This window comes from Cyanistes caeruleus, chromosome 2, assembly GCF_971803275.1.
Source record: "Cyanistes caeruleus chromosome 2, bCyaCae1.hap1.1, whole genome shotgun sequence".
In the NCBI taxonomy this organism is placed as follows: domain Eukaryota; kingdom Metazoa; phylum Chordata; class Aves; order Passeriformes; family Paridae; genus Cyanistes; species Cyanistes caeruleus.
Genome location: NC_141702.1, coordinates 1,994,978 through 2,017,236, shown reverse-complemented (window position 1 = coordinate 2,017,236; position 22,259 = coordinate 1,994,978). Strand labels below are relative to the sequence as shown.

The window sequence follows — 22,259 nt, the reverse complement described above, 5'->3', positions numbered from 1 at the left end:
GATCCGGAGCCTCCTGGATCCCGGAATTCCTCGGGATGGGATCCCAGGGTGCTCTGAATCCTCAGGAATGAAAAATTCCAGGGGAACAATTCCCGATTTTCCCAGCTTGGGAAATCCACATTTCCCCAAATTTTCCTAATTTTTCCTGAATTCTCCTGAATTTTCTTGAATTTTCCTGGATTTTCCTGAAATTTTCCTGAATTTTCCTGAATTTCCCTGGAATTTTCCTGAAATTTTCCTAAGTTTTCCTGAATTTTTCTGGATTTTCCTGATTTTTTGTGGATTTTCCTGAAATTTCCTGGATTTTCCTGAAATTTTCCTGAATTTTCCTAATTTTTTCTTAATTTTCCCTGAATTTCCTGGATTTTCCTGAGTTTTCCTAAATTTTTCCTGAATTTTCCTAAATTTTCCTGAATTTTCCTGAAATTTTTCTGGATTTTCCGTGATTTTCCTGAATTTTCCTGGATTTTTCTGATATTTCCCTGAATTTTCCTAAATTTTCCTGAATTTTCCTGAATTCTCCTAAATTTTCCTGAATTTTCCTGAAATTTTCCTGAAATTTTCCTGAAATTTCCCAGAATTTTCCTGAATTTTCCTGATTCTAGGACCTGGATTTGGGACAGAAACACCCAAAAAATCCATTTTAAAAAAAAATAATTAAAATTTTATTTTCCACCCAAATTTTCCAACCTTGAAATTTTGGGAAATTATCCCAGGAAAGGACAAAACCTTTTAAAATCCAGGGAATTTTTGATATTCCTGAATAACCCAGGAGAGAGCAGAATGACATTTTTATTATAAAATCTGATTTTTAAAATGAAAAAATAAATCCTTTTTTTCCCCCTAAAAAAATTCCCAAAATCCAGGATTTCATCCCATCCCATTTTCCCTAAAAATTCCCAAAATCCAGGATTTCATCCCATTTTATTTTCCCTAAAAATTCCAAAATTCAGGCTCTCATCTCATCCCATTTTCCCTAAAAATTCTCAAAATTCAGGATTTCATCCCATTTTCCCAAAGAATTCCCAAAATTCAGACTCTCATCCCATTTTCCAAAAGAATTCCCAAAATCCAATCTCTCATTCCACTTTATTTTCCCTAAAAATTCCCAAAATTCAGGATCTCATCCCATTTTCCAAAACAATTCCCCAAATCCAGGCTCTCATCTCATCCTATTGGGATTTGGGATTTGGAATTGATGCAGGGTTTGGGATTTGGGATTTGGGATTTGGGATTTGGGATTTGGGATTTGGGATTTGGGATTTGGAATTGATGCAGGGTTTGGGATTTGGGATTCGGGATTTGGGATTTGGGCAGGTGCGAGATTTGGGATTTGGGGTATGGGGTTTGGGATTTGGGATTTGGGATGATTTGGGATTTGGGATTTGGGCAGGATGCAAGATTTGGGATTTGGGGTTTGAGATTTGGGATTTGGGATGATTTGGGGTTTGGGATTTGGGATGATTTGGGATTTGGGATTTGGGCAGGTGTGAGATTTGGGATTTGGGGTTTGGGATTTGGGATGATTTGGGATTTGGGGAGGATGCGAGATTTGGGATTTGGGATTCGGGATTTGGGGAGGATGCGAGATTTGGGATTTGGGATTCAGGATGCGGGATTTGGAATTTAAGGATGCAGGATTTGGAATTCAGGATGCGGGATTTGGGATGCGGGGAAGATTCGAGGTGCTGGATTATGGATTTGGGGTGAATGATTTGGGATTCGAGGTGCGGGATTTGGGATTTGGGATGCAGGGAAGATGTGAGGTGAGGGATTCGGGATTTGGGGTGCAGGATTTGGGATGCGGGGAAGGTGCCGGGTGCAGGATTATGGATTCGGGGTGCGGAAAGGATGCGGGATTTGGGATTCAGGATGCGGGATTTGGAATTTAAGGATGCGGGATTTGGGATGTGGGGAAGATTCAGGGTGCTGGATTATGGATTTGGGGTGCGGGATTTGGGATTCGAGGTGCGGGATTATGGATTTGGGGTGCAGGGTGCTGGATTTGGGATTGGGGCTGCAGGGAAGATTCGGGGTGTGGGATTTGGGATTGGGGCTGCAGGGAAGATTCGGGGTGTGGGATTTGGGATTGGGGCTGCAGGGAAGATTCAGGGTGCAGGATTTGGGATTCAAGGTGCGGGATACAGGGAGGATTCGGGGTGCTGGATTTGGGATTGGGGCTGTAGGGAAGATGCGGGGTGCGGGATTTGGGATGCAGGGAAGGTGCGGGGTGCTGGATTATGGATCTGGGGCGCGGGATTTGGGATTTGGGGTGCGGGATTTGGGATGCGGGGAAGATGCAGGATTGTGGGTTCGGGGTGCGGGATTTGGGATGCAGGGAAGGTGTGGGGTGAGGGATTATGGATTCGGGGTGCGGGAAGGATGCGGGATTTGGGATTGGGGATACCGGTAAAACTCAGGTTGAGGGATTGTGGATGTGGGGTGCCGGATTTGGGATGCGGGGTGCGGGATTTGGGATTCGGGGTGCGGGATTTGGGATTCGGGATTTGGGGTGCAGGATTTGGGATGCAGGGAAGGTGCGGGGTGCGAGATTATGGATTTGGGGTGCGGGAATTGGGATTTGGGGACGCCGGGAAGATTCAGGCTGAGGGATTATGGATTTGGGGTGCGGGATTGTGGATGTGGGGTGCAGGATTCGGGATTCGACGTGCGGGATTCGAGATTCGGGGTGCGGGATTTGGAATTTGGGGTGCGGGATTATGGATGTGGGGAAGATGCAGGATTGTGGGTTTGGGGTGCGGGATTTGGGATGCGGGGAAGGTGCGGGGTGCTGGATTATGGATTCGGGGTGCGGGAAGGATGCAGGATTTGGGATTGGGGCTGCAGGGAAGGTGCGGGGTGCTGGATTATGGATTTGGGGTGCGGGATTTGGGATTCGGGGTGCCAGGAAGATTCGGGGTGCGGGATTTGGGATTCAAGGTGCGGGATACAGGGAGGATTCGGGGTGAGGGATTTGGGATTTGGGATGCAGGGAAGATGCAGGGTGAGGGATTGTGGGTTCGAGCTGCGGGATTTGGGATTGGGGCTGCAGGGAAGATTCGGGGTGCGGGATTTGGGGTTTGGGATGCAGGGAAGATGCAGGGTGAGGGATTGTGGGTTCGAGGTGCGGCATTTGGGATGCAGGGAAGATTCGGGGTGAGGGATTTGGGATTTGGGATGCAGGGAAGATGCAGGGTGAGGGATTGTGGGTTCGAGGTGCGGCATTTGGGATGCAGGGAAGATTCGGGGTGAGGGATTTGGGATTTGGGATGCAGGGAAGATGCAGGGTGAGGGATTGTGGGTTCGAGGTGCGGGATTTGGGATGCGGGGAAGGCGCGGGGTGTGTGATTATGGATTTGGGGTGCGGGGAGGATGCGGGATTTGGGATTGGGGCTGCAGGGAAGGTGCGGAATTTGAGATTCGAGGTGCGGGATTGTGGATGTGGGCTGCGGGGAGAATTCGGGGTGCAGGATTTGGGATTGGAGCTGCAGGGAAGATGAGGAATGAGGGATTGTGGATTTGGGGTGCGGGATTTGGGATTGGAGCTGTAGGGAAGATGCGGGGTGAGGGATTTGGGCTGCAGGGAAGGTGTGGGGTCCCGGATTATGGATTCGGGGTGCGGGATTGTGGATGTGGGGTGCGGGATTCGGCATTCGAGGTGCGGGATTTGGGGTTCGGGGTGCGGGATTTGGGATTGGGGCTGCAGGGAGGATGTGGGGTGCGGGATTTCGGATGCGGGGTGCCAGATTGTGGATTCGAGGTGCCGGATTTCGGATGTGGGGCGCCAGATTTGGGACGCGAGGTGCAGGATTTGGGATGTGGGGAAGATTCGGGGTGCCGGATTATGGATTCAGGGTGCGGGATTTGGGATGTGGGGCTGCCGGATTTCGGATGCGGGGTGCCGGATTTGGGATGCGGGGTGCCTGCTTGTGGATTCGAGGTGCCGGATTTCGGACGCGGGGTGCCGGATTTGGGACGCGAGGTGCGGGATTTGGGATTCGGGGTGCCGGATTTGGGATGTGGGGCTGCAGGGAGGATGCGGGGTGCGGGATTTGGGATGTGGGGAAGATTCGGGGTGCCGGATTATGGATTCAGGGTGCCGGATTTGGGACGCGAGGTGCGGGATTTGGGACCGGGGACGCCGGTAAGATTCGGGCGGTGTGTTCCGGGGGACGCTGCGGGATTTTGGGGCGGCGGGGAAGGCGCGGGGGGCGGGCGGCTGGAGCGGCCCCGGGGGTGGGTGGGCTCAGGCGCGCACGTGGCCGGGGCGGGGGGCGCGATCCCGGCTATAAAACCCCGGCGGCTCCGGCAGCGCCGGGCAGGGCGCGGAGCCGAGGAGCCGCCAGCTCAGCGCAGGTAGGAACCCTCCAATCCATCCCTCCCTCTTCCCAAATCCCTCTTTTTTGGGGATTTTCCCCATTTTTCCCTGCTTTTTTCCCCCCTCCCCAACCCTCCGCCGAGCCCCTCTCTCTCCCCGCTGAATCTCCAACCTCAGCCCGCTTTTCCTCCTCTTATCCCGGCGGAGGAAAAGTTTCGCTCTCCAGCCCCAAAATCCCGGCAGCGGAGCCGCAGGGATGCAACAAGAGGCGGCGTGGCCTGCCCGGAGCCCGCTTTTCCTCCGGGATAAACGGGAATTTATCGGCATTTGAGATTTTTTTATTATTATTTTTATTATTTTTGGAAGGCGGCAGCCACGCCGCGATTTTTCCCCATCCCGTTTTCCCACTCCTCTCCCTTCCAGTCGCGACTTGGCCGGGATTTTTTCCCTTAAAATCACCCAAAAAATAAAAAGACTGAAATTTTATTTTGATTTTATTGCTTTGTTCGGTTTAAGAACCCCCCTAAAAATAAAAAAAAAAAATAATAAAAAAAAAATCAGGAAAAAGCGGTTGAGGAGGAAAAATGTTATTCCTGGTTTGGTTTTTTTTTTGTGGGGAAAAAAATGTTATTCCCGTTTTGTTTTTTTTTTATGGGAATTTTTATTTTTTACCTCCAAGCAGCTTTTTTTTCCCGGCTCCCATCTGCGTTTCCAGTCACACCGCGGCGCCTCATTTTGGCCAATTATGGCCAATTACCTGATTGAGGGGCACCGCGAAAAAAGGCAGCGCTGATTTATTTATTTTATTTTTTTTTCCTCCCCCTCCAGCATTCCCAAATCCCTCTGATTTCCCTAAAAACCCCCCAAAATCCCGGCAGGATTCGGGGCAGGGGGTTTAGCGGTACTCTCGGGGAATAATTTGATTTTTATTTTTGATTTTTTTTAAGCGGGGGGGGAGGGTGGGAAAATCTCTCCCTCCTTTCCCTCGGATCCTTCCCTCTGGATCAGGCCTTGGCTTTGGGGGGAAAAAAATTGGGATTTTGGGATGGGGATGATCCCAAAGCGGGAATTTTTGGGGTGTTTGGGGCGATCCCAAAGGAGGGAGAATCCCATGGGAAGAAGGGCTGGGATGGTCTCCGATGGAGCGGATAAAAATTCCCATCTGAGGCAGCACCTGCTGCCCCTTCCCAGCTCCTCTCCCGGGGTTTATTCCCAATTCCCGCTGCTCCCACAATGGATCCGCCGGATTTTTCCCACCTCATCCCATAAAAAAAAAAAAAACAAAACCCGCCCTTATCTCCAGCGCAGGCTGGATTTCCATCAAAAAACACAAAAAAGGAACAAAAAAAAAAAAACCCGATTTATTTTTTTATTTCTTATTTATTGTTCCTCTCTCTGAAATTGATGAAGGGGATTCCAACCGGGTGGGAAAAAAAATAGAAATATAAATTAAAAATTTGGATTTTTTTTTTTAACCTCGGGGCAGAGGGGATGGGTGGGTTGGGTTTTTTTTTTTTTATTTTTTTGGGGAGGAAAAGGAAGATTTTGTGGCTCGGAGGAGGTTGTGGTGTGGTCAGGGAGAGGTGGGAGAATCCTTTGGGAAAGAGGGCCCGGGTTGGGTTTTGTTGGTGGGGAAAAATGATTTTGGAATGGGGAAAAAATGGGGAAGAAATGGGAAAAAATAAGGGGGAAATGTGGGGGAAATGGGGGAGAATGAGAGGGAAAAGTGGGGGGAAAAAGGGAAAAATGGGAGGGAAAATGTGGGGGGAAAAAGGGAAATAATGAGAGGGAAAATGGGAAAGAATGAGGGGAAAAATGTGGGGAAAAAGGGAAAAAAATGAGAGGGGAAAATGGGGGAGAATGAGAGGGAAAAGTGGGGGAAAATGGAAATAATGAGAGGGGAAAGTGTGGGGGAAAAGGGAAATAATGAGAGGGAAAATGGGAAAGAATGAGGGGAAAAAAGGGAAATAATGAGAGAAAAATATGTGGGGAAAATGGGAAAGAATGAGAGAAAAAAGGGGGAAAAAAAGGGAAATAACGAGAGGGAAAAAGTGGGGAAAATGGCAAAGAATGAGAGGAGAAAGTGGGGAAAAAGGAAAATAAAGAGAGGGGGGAAAGGGAAATAATGAGAGGAAAAAATGTGGGGAAAATGGGAAAGAATGAGGGGAAAAAAGGGAAATAATGAGGGGGGGAAAGGGAAATAATGAGAGGAAAAAGTGGGGAAAAAAGGAAAATAATGAGGGGGAAAATGGGAAAGAATGAGAGGAAAAAGTGGGAGGAAAAGGGAAATAATGGGAGGAAAAAATGCGGGGAAAATGGGAAAGAATGGGAGGAAAAAAGGGAAATAATGAGAGGGGAAAATGGGAAAGAATGAGAGAAAAAAGTGGGGGGGAAGGGGAAAAAAAACCCTGAGGGAAAATGGGAAATAATGAGAAAAAACCGTGGGGAAATGGGAAAAAATGGAGAAAACAAATATTGGGGGATTGGAGGAAACTCATCCCAGTTTTTTTTATGGATTTGTGGCTGGGACCCCACAAAAAAAAACCCTAAAATCGGCCGGAATTTTGGGGTGGGGGTTGAGGGACCCCCCGGGGGGTTCAGCGCTTCCCATCTCGAGCCCGTGGGACAGGGACAGGGGGACATGGGGACAGAGGGACAGGGACATGGGGACACGGGGATGGGGACAGAGGGACATGGGGACAGGGGGACAGGGACACAGGGACAGAGGGACACGGGGACAGAGGGACATGGGGACTGGGACAGAGGGATGGGGACAGGGACACGGACATGGGACAGGAGGATGGGGACAGAGGGACAGGGACACAGGGATGGGGACAGGGACATTGGGACAGAGGGACAGGGATGGGGACAGGGGGACAAGGAGAGGAGGACAGGGACATGGGACAGAAGGATGGGGACACAGGGACAGGGGGACAGGAACATGGGGACAGGGACAGGGGGACACGGGGACAGAGGGACACGGGGACAGGGACGGGGACAGAGGGATAGGGACAGAGGGACAGGGGGACAGGGACAGAGGGACATGGGGACAGAGGGACATGGGGACTGGGACAGAGGGATGGGGACAGGGACACAGGGACATGGGACAGGAGGATAGAGACAGGGACTGGGGCACAGGGACAGGGATGGGGACAGGGGGACAGGGACAGGGGGATGGGGACAGAGGGACAGGGGGACAGAGGGACAGGAGGATGGGGACAGGGACATGGGGACAGGGGGACAGGGACATGGGGACAGGGACAGGGGGACACAGGGACATGGGACAGGAGGATAGGGACAGAGGGACTGGGGCACAGGGACAGGGATGGGGACAGGAACATGGGGACAGAGACAGAGGGACAGGGGGACGGAGGGACAGGAGGATGGGGACAGGGACTCAGGGACATGGGGACACAGGGGACAGGGACAGGGGGACAGAAGGACACGGGGACAGGGACAGGAGGATGGGGACAGGGACATGGGGACAGAGGGACAGGGACATGGGGACAGGGACATGGGGACAGGGACATGAGGACATGGGGACACAGGGACAGGAGGTGGCAGTGCCATTCCTGGTGCGGGATTTTGGGTCGAGCGGTTCCGGGGGGTTCTGGGGGCTCTGACTCACCCGGCCGCTCCTCACGGCTCCCCCGGCTCTCATCGGGTCCCCAGCGGGGGACAGCGCCAAAGTGCCACCAAACGCCCACTGGTGACAAAAGGTGACCGTGGGGACCCGTGGGGACACGGGGAGACAGTGGGAATGGGGGATTTAGGGTCCTCTCCTGTGGTGCCGTGTCCCCATCTCGGTCACATCTGTCACCTCTGGTCCTTGAATTGTCACCTCAGCCTGTGCCATGTCCCCATCTCTGTCACCTCTGGTCCCTGAATTGTCACCTCAGCCTGTGCCATGTCCCCATCTCTGTCACCTCTGGTCCTTGAATTGTCACCTCAGCCTGTGCCATGTCCCCATCTCTGTCACCTCTGGTCCTTGAATTGTCACCTCAGCCTGTGCCATGTCCCCATCTCTGTCACCTCTGGTCCTTGAATTGTCACCTCAAACTGTGCCGTGTCCCCATCTCTGTCACATCTGTCACCTCTGGTCCCTGAATTGTCCCCTGATCCCAGTGCCATGTCCCCATCTCTGTCACCTCTGGTCCCTGAATTGTCACCTCAGCCTGTGCCATGTCCCCATCTCGGTCTCTGTCACCTCACTGTCCCTTGAATCTGGTGCCACATCCCTGTCCTGTCCCCTCTGTCCCCTCTCTCTGGTCCCCGAATTGTCACCTGAACCTGGTGCCACGTCCCCATCTTGGTCACCTCTGTCCCTGAACTGTCACCTGAACCCGGTGCCATGTTCCCATCTCCATCAGATCTGTCCCCGAACTGTCACCTGATCCCAGTGCCACGTCCTCATCCTGTCCCCGAATTGTCACCTAAATCTGGAGCCACGTCCCCATCCCTGTCCCCTCTGGTCCCTGAATTGTCACCTGAACCTGTTGGCCAAGGCAGCTGGGACACGGAATTCTCCGGGAATTCTCTGGGAATTTTGTGGGAGCTCTCCGGAAACTCTGTGGGAATTCTCTGGGAATTCTGTGGGAATTCTGTGGGAATTCTCCGGGAATCGGGCTCAGATTGCGGCAGCAGCGACCCGGGACGGGGACAGGGGGTGAGGGATCCCCAATCCCAGCCGGGAGCCGCAGGGAGGGTGGGAATTGTCCGGAATTATCCCGGGAACAGCTGGGAATGTTCTGCCCCAGCACATCCATAAATAATCCCGGGACTCGCGCCAGGAGCCCTCCGGAAAATTCCCCTGGGACGCGCCCGATCCTTTTGGGGTCGAATCCTTTTGGGGTCGGATCCTTTCGGGGTCAGCTCCTTTTGGGGTCGGATCCTTTCTTTTGGGATCGGCTCCTTTCGGGATCGGCTCCTTTCGGGATCGGCTCCTTTCGAGGTCAGCTCCTTTCGGGATCGGATCCTTTCGGGGTCAGCTCCTTTTGGGATCAGCTCCTTTTGGGATTGGCTCCTTTTGGGGTCGGATCCTTTCGGGGTCAGCTCCTTTCGGGGTCAGCTCCTTTCGGGGTCGGCTCCTTTTGGGATCGGATCCTTTTGGGGTCAGCTCCTTCCTTTTGGGGTCAGCTCCTTTTGGGATCGGATCCTTTTGGGGTCAGCTCCTTCCTTTTGGGGTCAGCTCCTTTTGGGATCAGCTCCTTTCTTTTGGGATCAGCTCCTCTTGGGGTCAGCTCCTTTTGGGGTCAGCTCCTTTTGGGGTCAGCTCCTTTCGGGATCGGCTCCTTTCGGGGTCAGCTCCTTTCGGGGTCGGCTCCTTTCGGGGTCAGCTCCTTTCGGGGTCAGCTCCTTTCGGGGTCAGCTCCTTTTGGGATCGGATCCTTTTGGGATCAGCTCCTTTCTTTTGGGATCAGCTCCTCTTGGGGTCAGCTCCTTTTGGGATCAGCTTTCAGGATCAGCTCCTTTTGGGATCGGATCCTTTCGGGGTCAGCTTTTGGGATCAGCTTTTGGGATTAGCTCCTTTTGGGATCGGCTTTTGGGATCAGCTCCTTTCTTTCCCCACCGGATAATTTGGGCGGGGAGCGGCCAGGAACGTTTTGGTGCGAGCGCTGTGCGGGTTTGTGGGGTTTTGTGGGGGTTTTATGGGGTTTTGTGGGGGTTTTATGGAATTTAGTGAGGCTTTTATGGGGTTTTGTGGGGGTTTTGTGGGATTTCACAGGATTTTGCAGGGTTTTGTGGGGGTTTTGTGGGATTTTTGTGGGATTTCACAGGATTTTCCAGGGTTTTATGGGATTTAGTGGGGGTTTTATGGGATTTTGTGGGATTTCACAGGATTTTGTGGGCGTCTTATTGGATTTAGTGGGGGGTTTTATGGAATTTTGTGGGGGTTTTGTGAGGTTTTATGGGATTTAGTGGGGGTTTTGCCAGGTTTTGTGGGGGTTTTATGGAATTCTGTGGGATTTAGTGGTGTTTTTATGGGATTTTGTGGGGGTTTTGTGGGATTTCACAGGATTTTCCAGGGTTTTGTGAGGGTTTTATGGAATTTTGTGGGAGTTTTGTGGAATTTTGTGGGGATTTTGTGGGATTTCACAGGATTTTGCAGGGGTTTATGGGATTTTGCAGGATTGTGTGAGGTTTTATGGAATTTTGCAGGATTTTGCAGGGTTTTATGGGATTTTGTGGGATTTTGAGGGGTTCTTATGGGATTTTGTGGGATTTTGTGAGGTTTTGAGGGGTTCTTATGAGATTTTGTGGGATTTTTGAGGGGTTTTTATGGGATTTTGCAAGGTTTTACAGGTTCTTATGGGATTTTACAGGGTTTTATGGGATTTTGAGGGGTTCTTATGGGATTCTGTGAGGTTTTGAGGGGTTCTTATGAGATTTTGTGGGATTTTGCCAGGTTTTCTGGGATTTTGCAGGATTTTGCAGGGTTTTCTGGGATTTTGTGGGATTTTGCAGGGTTTTGAGGGGTTCTTATGGGATTTTGAGGGATTTTGTGGGGTTCTAATGAGATTTTGTGGTTTTTTGCAGGCTTTTATAGGATATTACAGGTTCTTACGGGATTTTCTGGGGTTTTATGGGATTTTGCAAGGTTTTGCAGGTTCTTATGGGATTTTCTGGGGTTTTATGGGATTTTGCAAGGTTTTGCAGGTTCTTATGGGATTTTATGGGATTTTCTGGGATTTTTCTGGGCTTTCCCGTGGTTTTGTGGGATTTCCCGGGCTCCTGAGGGCTTTGTCCCCGCAGCCACGCCGGTGGCACCATGAGGGCCGTGCTCTGGGACCTGCTGCTGCTGTGCCTCTTCGCCCGCGCGCGCGGCGACTGCCGCGGCGACTGCCTGCACTGCGACCGCCAGCTCTACCGCGACAGCTTCGACGTCCTCGTGAGTGCCACCAGCGCCACCGCCCCGCGTCCCCAACGCCCCGGGACACCCGCCTCCCTCTGTGGGGCCTGGAGGGGTTGGGGGTCTCAGGGGACGGTGCCACCGCTGTCACCGGCACCCCTGGGGGGCACCGGGATGGTCCTGAGGGAGGGTGAAGGTCCCAAATCAGGGTGAAGGTCCCAAACCAGGGTGAAGGTCCCAAATCAGGTTGAAGGTCCCAAACCAGGGTGAAAATCCCAGATCAGGGCAGTCCCAAATCAGGACAAAGATCCCAAATCAGGGTGAAGATCCTAAACCAGGATGGTCCTGAGGAGGGGATGGTCCCAAATCACAGTGAAGATCCCAAGTCAGGGCAGTCCCATGTCAGGACAAAGATCCCAAATCAGGGTGAAGATCCCAAACCAGGATGGTCCCAAATCAGGTTGAAGATCCCAAATCAGGGTGAAGGTCCCAAACCAGGATGGTCCTGAGGAGGGGATGGTCCCAAATCACAGTGAAGGTCCCAAGTCAGGGTGAAGGTCCCAAGTCAGGGTGAAGGTCCCAAACCAGGACAGTCCCACGGGAAGGTGAAGATCCCAAATTGGGTGCTGGGGATATCCAGGATGGTCCTGAATGGGCACTGGGAGGGTCCCAAGGGAAGGTGAAGATCCCAAATCAGGACGGTCCCAAATCAGGGTGAAGATCCCAAACCAGGATGGTCCTGAGGAGGGGATGGTCCCAAATCAGGATGGTCCCAAGGGAAGGTGAAGGTCCCAAACCAGGGTGAAGATCCCAAATCAGGGTGAAGATCCCAAACCAGGATGGTCCTGAGGAGGGGATGGTCCCAAATCAGGATGGTCCCAAGGGAAGGTGAAGGTCCCAGATCAGGGTGAAGGTCCCAAACCAGGGTGAAGATCCCAGATCAGGGTGAAGATCCCAGATCAGGGTGAAGATCCCAAACCAGGATGCTCCCAAGACCCCAAACCATCCCCAACCTCCATCCCCCATCACCCATCCCAATCCCAAAACCCCTGAGGAGCCTCCAAAATCCCGCTTGGATTTTATGGGATGAGCTTGGAGAACCCTCAGCTCCTCCAGGTCTCCATTTGCATCCCACACGGGACGGGAAGAGCCATCAAACCGGAATTTTCCAGCTCCTAAATCCTTTCTTTTCCCCTCCGCTGAGCCATGGCCGTGTCCTGGCGTTCCCAGGGAATCATCCGTCACCTCCCCCGTTTATTTGGGATAATAAATCCTGCTGGATTCCGTTCCCCGCCTTTCCCGAGAGGAGCCGACAGCTTGGGAGCTCCCAGGGGTGGGAAATATCCCAAAAAAAATCCCAGGAGGACCCGGAAACTTCCAGGAGATGCTGGAGCCACCCCAGTGCCACAGAGGCGCGTCACTGCTGCCAAGATTTGGGGTGCCGCCATCCCGGTTGGGCCCCAAAATGTTGGTTTGAAGGCACCAGAAGCTCTGTGGGGTCCCCTTTTCCTGCTCCTGGAGCTCCAAGGGGATCCTTGGAGAGGAGCTGGGACGGTTGGTGGCCCACGGATCCCACGGCAGGTCCAATCCCAAAGCCGGAGGAGACAGAACTGGAATTTGGGGTCTCCCGAGGCTTGGCTTGGCCTGGAAGGAGCTTCCCGGTGGGATTTGGTGCCACCTTCCACCGCTTCCAGGAGAATGGACACCACAGCCTGGGATGGCCTTGGAGCTGTCACCTCCATGGGATCCATCGCTTCCAGCAGCACAGCCCCTTCCAAAGCCTTGGAGATGCCAGGAGAGGACCTCGGCTTGGCACAGGGGGTCTCCACATCCCACAGAACCCTCGGCACCGCCTCGCCTGGGGACAATTCTCCTTCTTCTGGGTTCTGTCAGAGGAGTCGTTGGGGTCGGGAAGAACCAACGGAGATCTCGGGGTCAGGAAGAACCGACGGAGACCTCGGGGTCGGGAAGAACCCATGGAGACCTTGGGAAGAACTGATGGAGCCGTTGGGATTGGGAAGAACCCATGGAGCTCTTGGTGTTGGGAAGAACTGATGGAGCCCTCAGGGATGGGAGGAACCGATGGAGCTCTTGGGATTGAGAAGAACCAATGGAAGCCTCGAGATGGGAAGAACCGGTGGAGCCGTTGGGGTCAGGAAGAACCGACAGAGCCATTGGGGTCGGAAAGAACCCATGGAGCCCTCAGGGATGGGAAGAACCCACGGAGCTCTTGGGATTGAGAAGAACCCACGGAGCTCTCAGGGCTGGGAAGAACCCACGGAGCTCTCGGGGCTGGGAAGAACCCACGGAGCTCTTGGGATTGAGAAGAACCCACGGAGCTCTCGGGGTTGGGAAGAACCCATGGAGCTCTTGGGATTGAGAAGAACCCACAGAGCCGCGGCCCTGAGGGACCACGCCGGGACTGGTGGCACCTCCGGGCTGGCCAAGGCGATGGTCCCAAGGTGAAGAGAGGTTCTGCAGAGGTTTGGGGCCTGCGGGTGGCCATGAGACCTCCCCCAGATGTTCTCCAGCTCAGCTGGGTGTGAGCAGATCCCCGCTGTCCCATCCCGTGGGAATTCCTTGGATTTAGGGGGCAAAGAAAGGAGGTTTTGGTGCATTTCCGGGAATGAATCCGGAATTCGTTCTCGTGAGGAAGAGCCGCAGGAAGGACAAACCCCTTGTAAAGAAGGGGATGGAGCGAGGGGTGGTGTGAGGGGAAAAAGGGATAAAAAATGGGGTTTTAGGGTCTGAGAATGGGAATTCCCACCTGGCTCCGATGAACCCAGCTGGGCTCAGCATCAGAACGACCCCACCGTGAAGGAGAAGTCGGGATGGAGATGATTCCACCTGCAGGAGGACAACCCTTCCCTTCTGGGCCTTCCACCTGACATTTATCCCCTTTGGTTCTTCCGTGATTTTCTTCTGGATGGGTTTGGTGGCACCAAATCCCAGCTGGGAAAGGGACAAGAGACACGACCGCGGTGGGATGAACCCATGGGAGCCGGAGGTGACGAAGGGACGTGGTGGGAACGGCCGTTCCTGGGGGCGGGAGGAGCCGGAGGTCCCGCCTGCCTTCCAGGAAGGACGGAGGAGGATCTGGAAGCTTCCCGTGGATCTTCGGAGAGGTGTTGGAGTGTGGAGAATTCCCATCCTCATCGCTCAGCGCCGTTCCAAAGGAGTGGGGGACGGGAAGGTCACCGGGAGCAGCCAGCGTGGGTTTCTGGAGGAGAAGTGGTGCTCCTGGCCTTGATCTTCATCCCGGTGTCCCGTGACATCCTGGAGGACAATCCTGGGGTGGATAATCCTGGAGGACCAGGATAAAGGGGCAGGAGGACCTCAGCGGGTGCCGCAGGGCTGGTGGGACCCCACGGAGCTCTGCTGCCATCCAGAGGAACATTCCCAGCTGGAGAAACCTCGGGAAGAGCAGCAAGGAGAGCAAAGTTCTGTCCCTGGGGAGGGACAGCTCCAGGCACCAGGACCTGCCGTGGGAATGGGCCAGAGGTCCCGTCCCACCTTCACGGTCCCGTCCCACCTCCATCCAGTCCCACCTTCACGGTCCGATCCCACCTCCATGGTCTGGTCCCAGCTCCACCGTCCCTTCCCAGCTCCACCGTCCCCTCCCAGCTCCACCGTCCCCTCCCAGCTCCACCATCCCCTCCCAGCTCCACCATCCCATCCCAGCTCCACCATCAGCTCCACCATCCTGTCCCAGCTCCACCGTCCCTTCCCAGCTCCACCATCAGCTCCACCGTCCCGTCCCAGCTCCACCATCCCGTCCCAGCTCCACCATCCCGTCCCAGCTCCACCGTCCCATCCCAGCTCCACCATCAGCTCCACCATCCCATCCCAGCTCCACTGTCAGCTCCACCGTCCCGTCCCAGCTCCACCGTCCCGTCCCAGCTCCACCATCCCGTCCCAGCTCCACCGTCCCGTCCCAGCTCCACCATCAGCTCCACCATCCCATCCCAGCTCCACTGTCAGCTCCACCATCCCGTCCCAGCTCCACCATCCCGTCCCAGCTCCACCATCCTGTCCCAGCTCCACTGTCAGCTCCACCATCCCATCCCAGCTCCACTGTCAGCTCCACCATCCCGTCCCAGCTCCACCATCCCGTCCCAGCTCCACCATCCCGTCCCAGCTCCACTGTCAGCTCCACCATCCCGTCCCAGCTCCACCATCCCGTCCCAGCTCCACCATCCCATCCCAGCTCCACTGTCAGCTCCACCATCCGGTCCCAGCTCCACCATCCGGTCCCAGCTCCACCATCCCATCCCAGCTCCACTGTCAGCTCCACCATCCGGTCCCAGCTCCACCATCCGGTCCCAGCTCCACCGTCCCGTCCCAGCTCCACCATCCCGTCCCAGCTCCACCATCCCGTCCCAGCTCCACCATCCCGTCCCAGCTCCACCATCCCCTCCCAGCTCCACTGTCCCCTCCCAGCTCCACCGTCCCGTCCCAGCTCCACTGTCAGCTCCACCATCCCGTCCCAGCTCCACCATCCCATCCCAGCTCCACTGTCAGCTCCACCATCCCCTCCCAGCTCCACCATCCCGTCCCAGCTCCACCATCCCGTCCCAGCTCCACCATCCCGTCCCAGCTCCACCGTCCCGTCCCAGCTCTACCATCCCGTCCCAGCTCCACCGTCCCGTCCCAGCTCCACCATCCCCTTCCAGCTCCACCGTCCCGTCCCAGCTCCACCGTCCCCTTCCAGCTCCACCGTCCCGTCCCAGCTCCACCATCCCGTCCCAGCTCCACCATCCCCTTCCAGCTCCACCATCCCCTTCCAGCTCCACCATCCCCTCCCAGCTCCACCATCCCCTCCCAGCTCCACTGTCCCCTCCCAGCTCCACCGTCCCGTCCCAGCTCCACTGTCAGCTCCACCATCCCCTTCCAGCTCCACCGTCCCGTCCCAGCTCCACCGTCCCGTCCCAGCTCCACCACCCTGTCCCAGCTCCACCACCCTGTCCCAGCTCCACCACCCTGTCCCAGCTCCACCACCCTGTCCCAGCTCCACCTGATGATTTCTGGCTTGAAGGGCCCAGCAGAGCTGGAAATTCTGGAGCAGGAGCTTGGAATTCCACAGGAAAACAGGAATGTGGGCAGGGATTAGCAAATCCAGTCTGGGCAAGGCTGGAGAGCCATGCTGAGCGTCACCAGCACCTTCAGCCCCTCTGGGTGACCAGGTTTGGGAGGAGACACCTCCGGGGCGAGGCCGGGGAACGCTCACCACGAGCTGCCGGCACCTCCCCATGGGTTGGGATGGACTGGGATGGACTGGGATGGACTGGGATGGTCTGGGATGGACCGGGATGGTCTGGGATGGGTCGGGATGGACCGGGATGGGTCGGGATGGTCTGGGAAGCCATCAGAGATCTCCCGGAGATCCAACCCCACCGATCCCCTGACGTCCGTCCGCCTTTCCCTCACAGATTTGCATCCTGGAGTGCGAAGGCCAAGCGGTGCCCAGGGCCACCTGGGAGCTGTGCGCGGCCACCGCCGGCCGAGCCGCCCCGCGGCCGCGCCGCCTGGACGCCGAGAGGGCCGCGCCGGGCGCCTTCCCGCAGCCTCGCCGGGAGGAGGAGGAGGAGGAAGAGCGGGAGGACATTTCCCGGCGGCTGGGAGCGGGCCGGGCGGCCAAGGGGGTGCAGAAGCGGTACGGGGGCTTCATCGGGGTGCGCAAGTCGGCGCGGAAGTGGAACAACCAGAAGAGGTTTAGCGAGTTCCTGAAGCAGTACCTGGGCATGGCGCCGCGCTCCAGTGAGTACGGCCCGGGCGGCGCCGGCCGGAACAACGAGATCTGAGCGGGATCTGAGCCACCCTCCACCCCGCCCGCCACATCCCATGGGTGCCATCCCACACGGGGGCCATCACCGAGAGGAACCGCGCGGGAACGGCGCGGGAACGGCAGCGCCGAGGCCGGGGAGGGACGCGGGGGCCACGCGGGAAGGGACGGCGAGGGAGCCTTGGGGGTCGCCCGTGGGGACATCTTTGAGGTCATCCTTGGGGTCATCCTTGAGGTCATCTCAGGGTCACCTTGGGGTCACCTCAGGGTCCACCTTGCAAGGTCACGTTGTGGTCACCCTTGGGGACACCTCATGGTCACCTCGGGGTCACCTTCAGCGTCCCCTTCAGGGTCACCCTTCGAGGTCACCTTTGGAGTCACCTTCGAGGTCACCTTGGGGGTCACCTCGAGGTCACCTTGGGGTCGTCACTCATGGTCATCCTCAGGGTCACCCTTGGGGTCACCTTTGGTATCACCCTTGGGGTCACCTCCTAGGTCACCCTTGGGGTCACCTTGGGGCCACCTCAAGGTTGCCCTCAGGGTCACCTTGGGGTCACCTCAGGGTCCACTTTGGAGTCATCTCGGGTTCACCCTGGGGTCACCCTTGAGGTCACCTCGAGGTCACCTTGGGGTCATCCTCAAGGTCATTTTAGGGTCACCCTGGGGTCACTTTGGGATCACCTCGTGGCCACCTCGGGGTCACCTCGGGGTCATTTTGGTGTCACCCTGGGGTCACCTCGGGGTCATCCTCAAGGTCACTTTGGGATCACCTCGTGGCCACCTCGGGGTCACCTCGGGGTCACCCTCAAGGTCATTTTAGGGTCACCCTGGGGTCACTTTGGGGTCACCTCGTGGCCACCTCGGGGGTCACCCTCAAGGTCACCCTGGGGTCACTTTGAGGTCACCTCAGGGTCACCTTTGAGGTCACCTCGGGGTCACCTCAGGGTCACCCCCCGGCCAGCGAGGAGGGACCGAGGGGTCGCTGCTCCACGTCCAGCACGGGTCGGTTCCCCCCAAATTAAAAAAAAACCCAGGAAAAACCAATTAAAATTCCAAAGAAATCCGGGAAAAATCTTTAAAAAAAAAAAATATCGAGTTTTTTGTTTTAAATCAAACCAAAAAGGGGTTTTAAAAAAAAAGAGATTTAAACTTTAAAAATTTAAAAATTAAAATGAAATAAAAATGAAATAAAAGGGAAAAGGAACGAAAACGTGAAAGTTAAAATCGAATAATTTCAAAAGGACGAAGGGAAAATATTTAAAAAAAATAAAAAACTGAGTTGAAAAGTATTTAAAATAAAGAATAAAATTTAAAAATATTATAAAGAAATAAAAGTAAAATCCCCCCCCAAAAAATATTTTAAAAGGAATAAAGAATTTCCAGAAACATTTTAAAGGAATAAAGATTAAATTTCCAAGATATTTAAAAGGAATTTTAAAAAAAATAGATCTGAAAAATATTCTGAAGAAATAAAAACATTTTAAAGAAATAAGGAATTAACCAGAATTATTTAAAAGAAATAAAAGAGCGATCAAAAATTATTTAAAAGATGAAAAAAAATATAAAATATTTAAAATAAAAGAAAATAAAATATTAAAAATCAGCTTTAAATTAAAAATAAAATGAAATATAAAAGAAATCTGGATTAAACATTGAAATAAAAGAATTTCTCCATTGAGAAATCGACCGATTCCTGCCCAGAACTCTCCGCCATTCCCAAGGAAATTCGGGAATTCCGGAATTCCGCGTCCCCACCTCCGGGCCGGGCCGTGGGAGCCGCCGAGACCCCCCTGGGTCCCCCCCAGAAATTCCAAATTTGGGAGGATTTTCCCATTTTTTCCTTTTATTTTTTATAATTTTTTTTTCCCCATTTTTTTTCGCCCCTCCCCGGGTGGCGTCTCCCAAAATTCCGGGATTCGCCTCCGTCCCTGATTCCTGGGATCGAGGTTCCCTCTCCCTCCGCTCTCGGCTCAGCTGGTTTTGCTTTTTCCTTCTTTTTTAAACATTTTTTTTCCTCTTTATTTCCCCTTTTTTTCCCCTATTTTAATATTTTTTTCCCTCTTTATTTTTTTTTTAAATATTTTAAATTTTTTTTCCTCTTTATTTCCTTTTTTCCCCCATTTTCCCCCTTTTTTTCCCCCCTTTTTTTCCCCTATTTTAATATTTTTTTTCATCTTTATTTCCCCTTTTTTTTTAAATTTTTTAAAATTTTTTTCCTCTTTATTTCCTTTTTTCCCCCCATTTTTCCCCCTTTTAAAAAATTTTTTTCTCTTTATTTCCCCCTTTTTCCCTCTTTTTTCCCCCTTTTTCAATTTTTTTCTCTTTATTTCCCCTTTTTTGAATTTTTTAAAATTTTTTTCCTCTTTATTTCCCTTTCCCCCCCTTTTAAAATTTTTATCCTCTTTATTTCCTTTTTTCTCCATTTCCCCCCCCTTTTTTAATATTTTTTCCCTCTTTATTTCCTTTTTTAAATTTTTTAAATTTTTTTTTCCTCTTTATTTCCCCTTTTTTCCCCCCTGTTTAAAATTTTTTTCCTCTTTATTTCCTTTTTTTTTCCCCATTTTCCCCCTTTTTTAAATTTTTTTTCCTCTTTATTTCCCCTTTTTTTAAATTTTTTAAATTTTTTTTTCTCTTTATTTCCTTTTTCCCCCCATTTTTTCCCCATTTTTCTCCATTTTATTTTGTGTTTATTTTTAATTTTTTCCCTTCCTTTCCCCCCTTTTATTTTCTATTTCTTTTCATTTTCCCCCCTCTTTTCTCCATTTTATTTCCTGTTTTTTCCCCCCTTTTCTTTCCTCCCATTTATTTTTTATTCTTTTAAATTTTCCCCATTTTTCTCTATTTTATCTTGGATTTATTTTTATTTTTTCCATTTCATCCCTCAATTTTTCCTCCTATTTTTTCCCCTTTTCTTTCCTTTGTTTCGTTTTGGGTTTTTTAATTTTTCCCCTTTTCCTTCCTCCATTTTATTCCCTTTTTTCCTCCTTTTTTTCCTATTTAATTTCATTTTTAAAAAAATATTTTTCCCCTTTTCTTCCTCCTTTTTATTCCCTTTTTTCCCTCTATTTAAATAAATTTTATTTTCATTTTTCCTCTTTCATCCCTTCATTTTATTTCTTTTTTTTCCCCTTTATTTTCTCTATTTAATTTCATTTTATTTTAATTTTTCCCCTTTCTTTCCTCTTTTTTATTCCCTTTCTTTCCTCTATTTAAATTAATTTTATTTTCATTTTCCCCCTTTCATTTCTCCATTTTATTTCATTTTTTTAATTTTCCCCTTTCCCTTCCTCCCTTTTTATTCCCTTTTTTCACCCTTTTTTAAAAATTTAATTTATTTTTTAAAATTTTTCCCTTTTTCCCTTTTTTTTTAAAATTTTCTCTTTCCTCATTTTTATTCCCTTTCCCCTTTATTTTTTCTATTTCTTTTTTTTCATTTCTTTTTCATTTTTCCCTCCCAAAATTTCCTTTATTTTCCTTTTTTCCCCTCCCAAAATTCCATTTTTTTTCCCCATTTTCCCCTCCCAAAATTCCATTTTTTTTTCCTTTTATTTCTCCCAAAATTTCATTTTTTTCTCATTTTTCCCTCCAAAATTTCCTTTTATTTCCATTTTTCCCTCCCTCCATCCCAATCTTTTTCCCTCCCAAAATTCCATTTTTTTCCCCCATTTTCCTCTTCCAAAATTCCATTTTTTTTTCCTTTTATTTCTCCCAAAATTTCATTTTTTTCTCATTTTTCCCTCCAAAATTTCTTTTTATTTCCATTTTTCCCTCCCTCCTCCATCCCAATCTTTTTCCCTCCCAAAATTTTCATTTTTTCTCCTTTTTTCCTTCCCAAATTTTCCTTTTTTTTTTCATATTTCCCCCCCAAAATTCCTTTTTTTTTCATTTTTTCCCCTCACAAAATTTTCTTTTATTTCCTTTTTTCTCTCACAAAATTCCATTTTTTTTTCCTTTTTTCCCTCCCAAAATTTCCTTTTTTTTCTCTTTTATTTTCATTTTTCCCTCCCAAAATTCCCTTTTTTTTCCCTCCCAAAATTTCCTTTTATTTTTCATTTTTCCCTCCCAAAATTTCCTTTTTTTTCCCTTTTATTTTCATTTTTCCCTCCCAAAATTCCCTTTTTTTTCCCTCCCAAAATTTCCTTTTATTTTTCATTTTTCCCTCCCAAAATTTCCTTTTTTTTTTCCTTTTTTCCTCCCAAAATTCAATTTTTTTTTTTTCCTTTTTCCCTCCCAAAATTCCCTTTTATTTTTTTTTTCCTTTTTTCCCCTTTCTTTCCCCCATTTTCTTTTTGTATTTTTTTGTAGCGTTCCGGCACCGCTTCCCAGCCCGGCACAGGCAAAATTAAATTCCAGCTCCTGCTCCGTCCTCTCTGCCGGACCCCAAAGCGCTTCCGACTCGAAAAACCTCCAAAATCTCCAAAAACCTCCAAAATCTCCAAAAAAAACTCCAAAAAACAAAAAAAAAACCTCCAAAAAACACCAAAAAACTCCAAAAACGCACAAAAAAAAAATTTCTCTTTGCTCTTCACCCTCTCAAATCCTCATTTTACCCCGGAGCCGACGCATGGCGACGCGAGGAGGGCGGGGAGGGATCCGCGCGCGGGAAAAATCGACGCGAAATTTGGGGGAAAACCCCGGAATTTTTGCCAAAAAAGAGAGAGAAAAAAATTTGGATTTTTGGGGCGTTTTTTGTTCTTTTTTTGAGCCAAATAACCCAAAATATCCCAAATTCCTGGAGAATTTTTTCGGTGTCATCCCGAGGCGAGGAGGGCGGGGAGGGATCAGTGCGCAGAAAAATCGACATCAAATTTGGGAAAAATCCCCAAAAAACCTCGGAATTTTTGCCAAGAAAAGGAAAAAATTTGGATTTTTGGGGCGTTTTTTGTTCTTTTTTTGGGCCAAAAAAATCCCGAATTCCCAGGGAATTTTTTGGGAGTCATCGTGACGCGAGGAGGGCGGGGAGGGATCTGCGCGTGGAAAAACCGACGTAAAGTTTGGGAAAAAAACCCAAAAAACCCCGGAATTTTTGCCAAAAAAAAGAGAAAAAAATTTGGACTTTTGGGGCATTTTTTGGGCCAAAAAAATCTCCCAAAAAATCCAGAATTCCCAGAGAATTTTTTTGGTGTCATCCCGAGACGAGGAGAGCGGGGAGGGATCCGCGCGCGGAAAAATCGACGCGAAATTTGGGGAAAAACCCCGGAATTTTTGCCAAAAAAGAGAGAAAAAAATTTGGATTTTTGGGGCATTTTTTGTTCTTTTTTTGAGCCAAAAAAACCCAAAAAGCTCCAGAATTCCCAGAGAATTTTTTC

The 22,259-nt window shown here is 51.0% G+C and overlaps 1 protein-coding gene across 1 annotated transcript; it reads left to right on the top strand.

The window, feature by feature from the left end:
• The first annotated feature begins 4,322 nt into the window (after nt 1-4,322).
• On the top strand, nt 4,323-21,381 carry PNOC (prepronociceptin). Its single transcript, XM_086875416.1, has 4 exons — nt 4,323-4,356; nt 11,072-11,207; nt 16,598-16,925; nt 21,256-21,381. The coding sequence occupies exons 2-4, from the start codon at nt 11,088-11,090 to the stop codon at nt 21,294-21,296; spliced, it is 489 nt and encodes a 162-aa protein (XP_086731542.1). The 5' UTR covers nt 4,323-4,356; nt 11,072-11,087; the 3' UTR covers nt 21,297-21,381.
• The last annotated feature ends 878 nt before the right edge of the window (nt 21,382-22,259 follow it).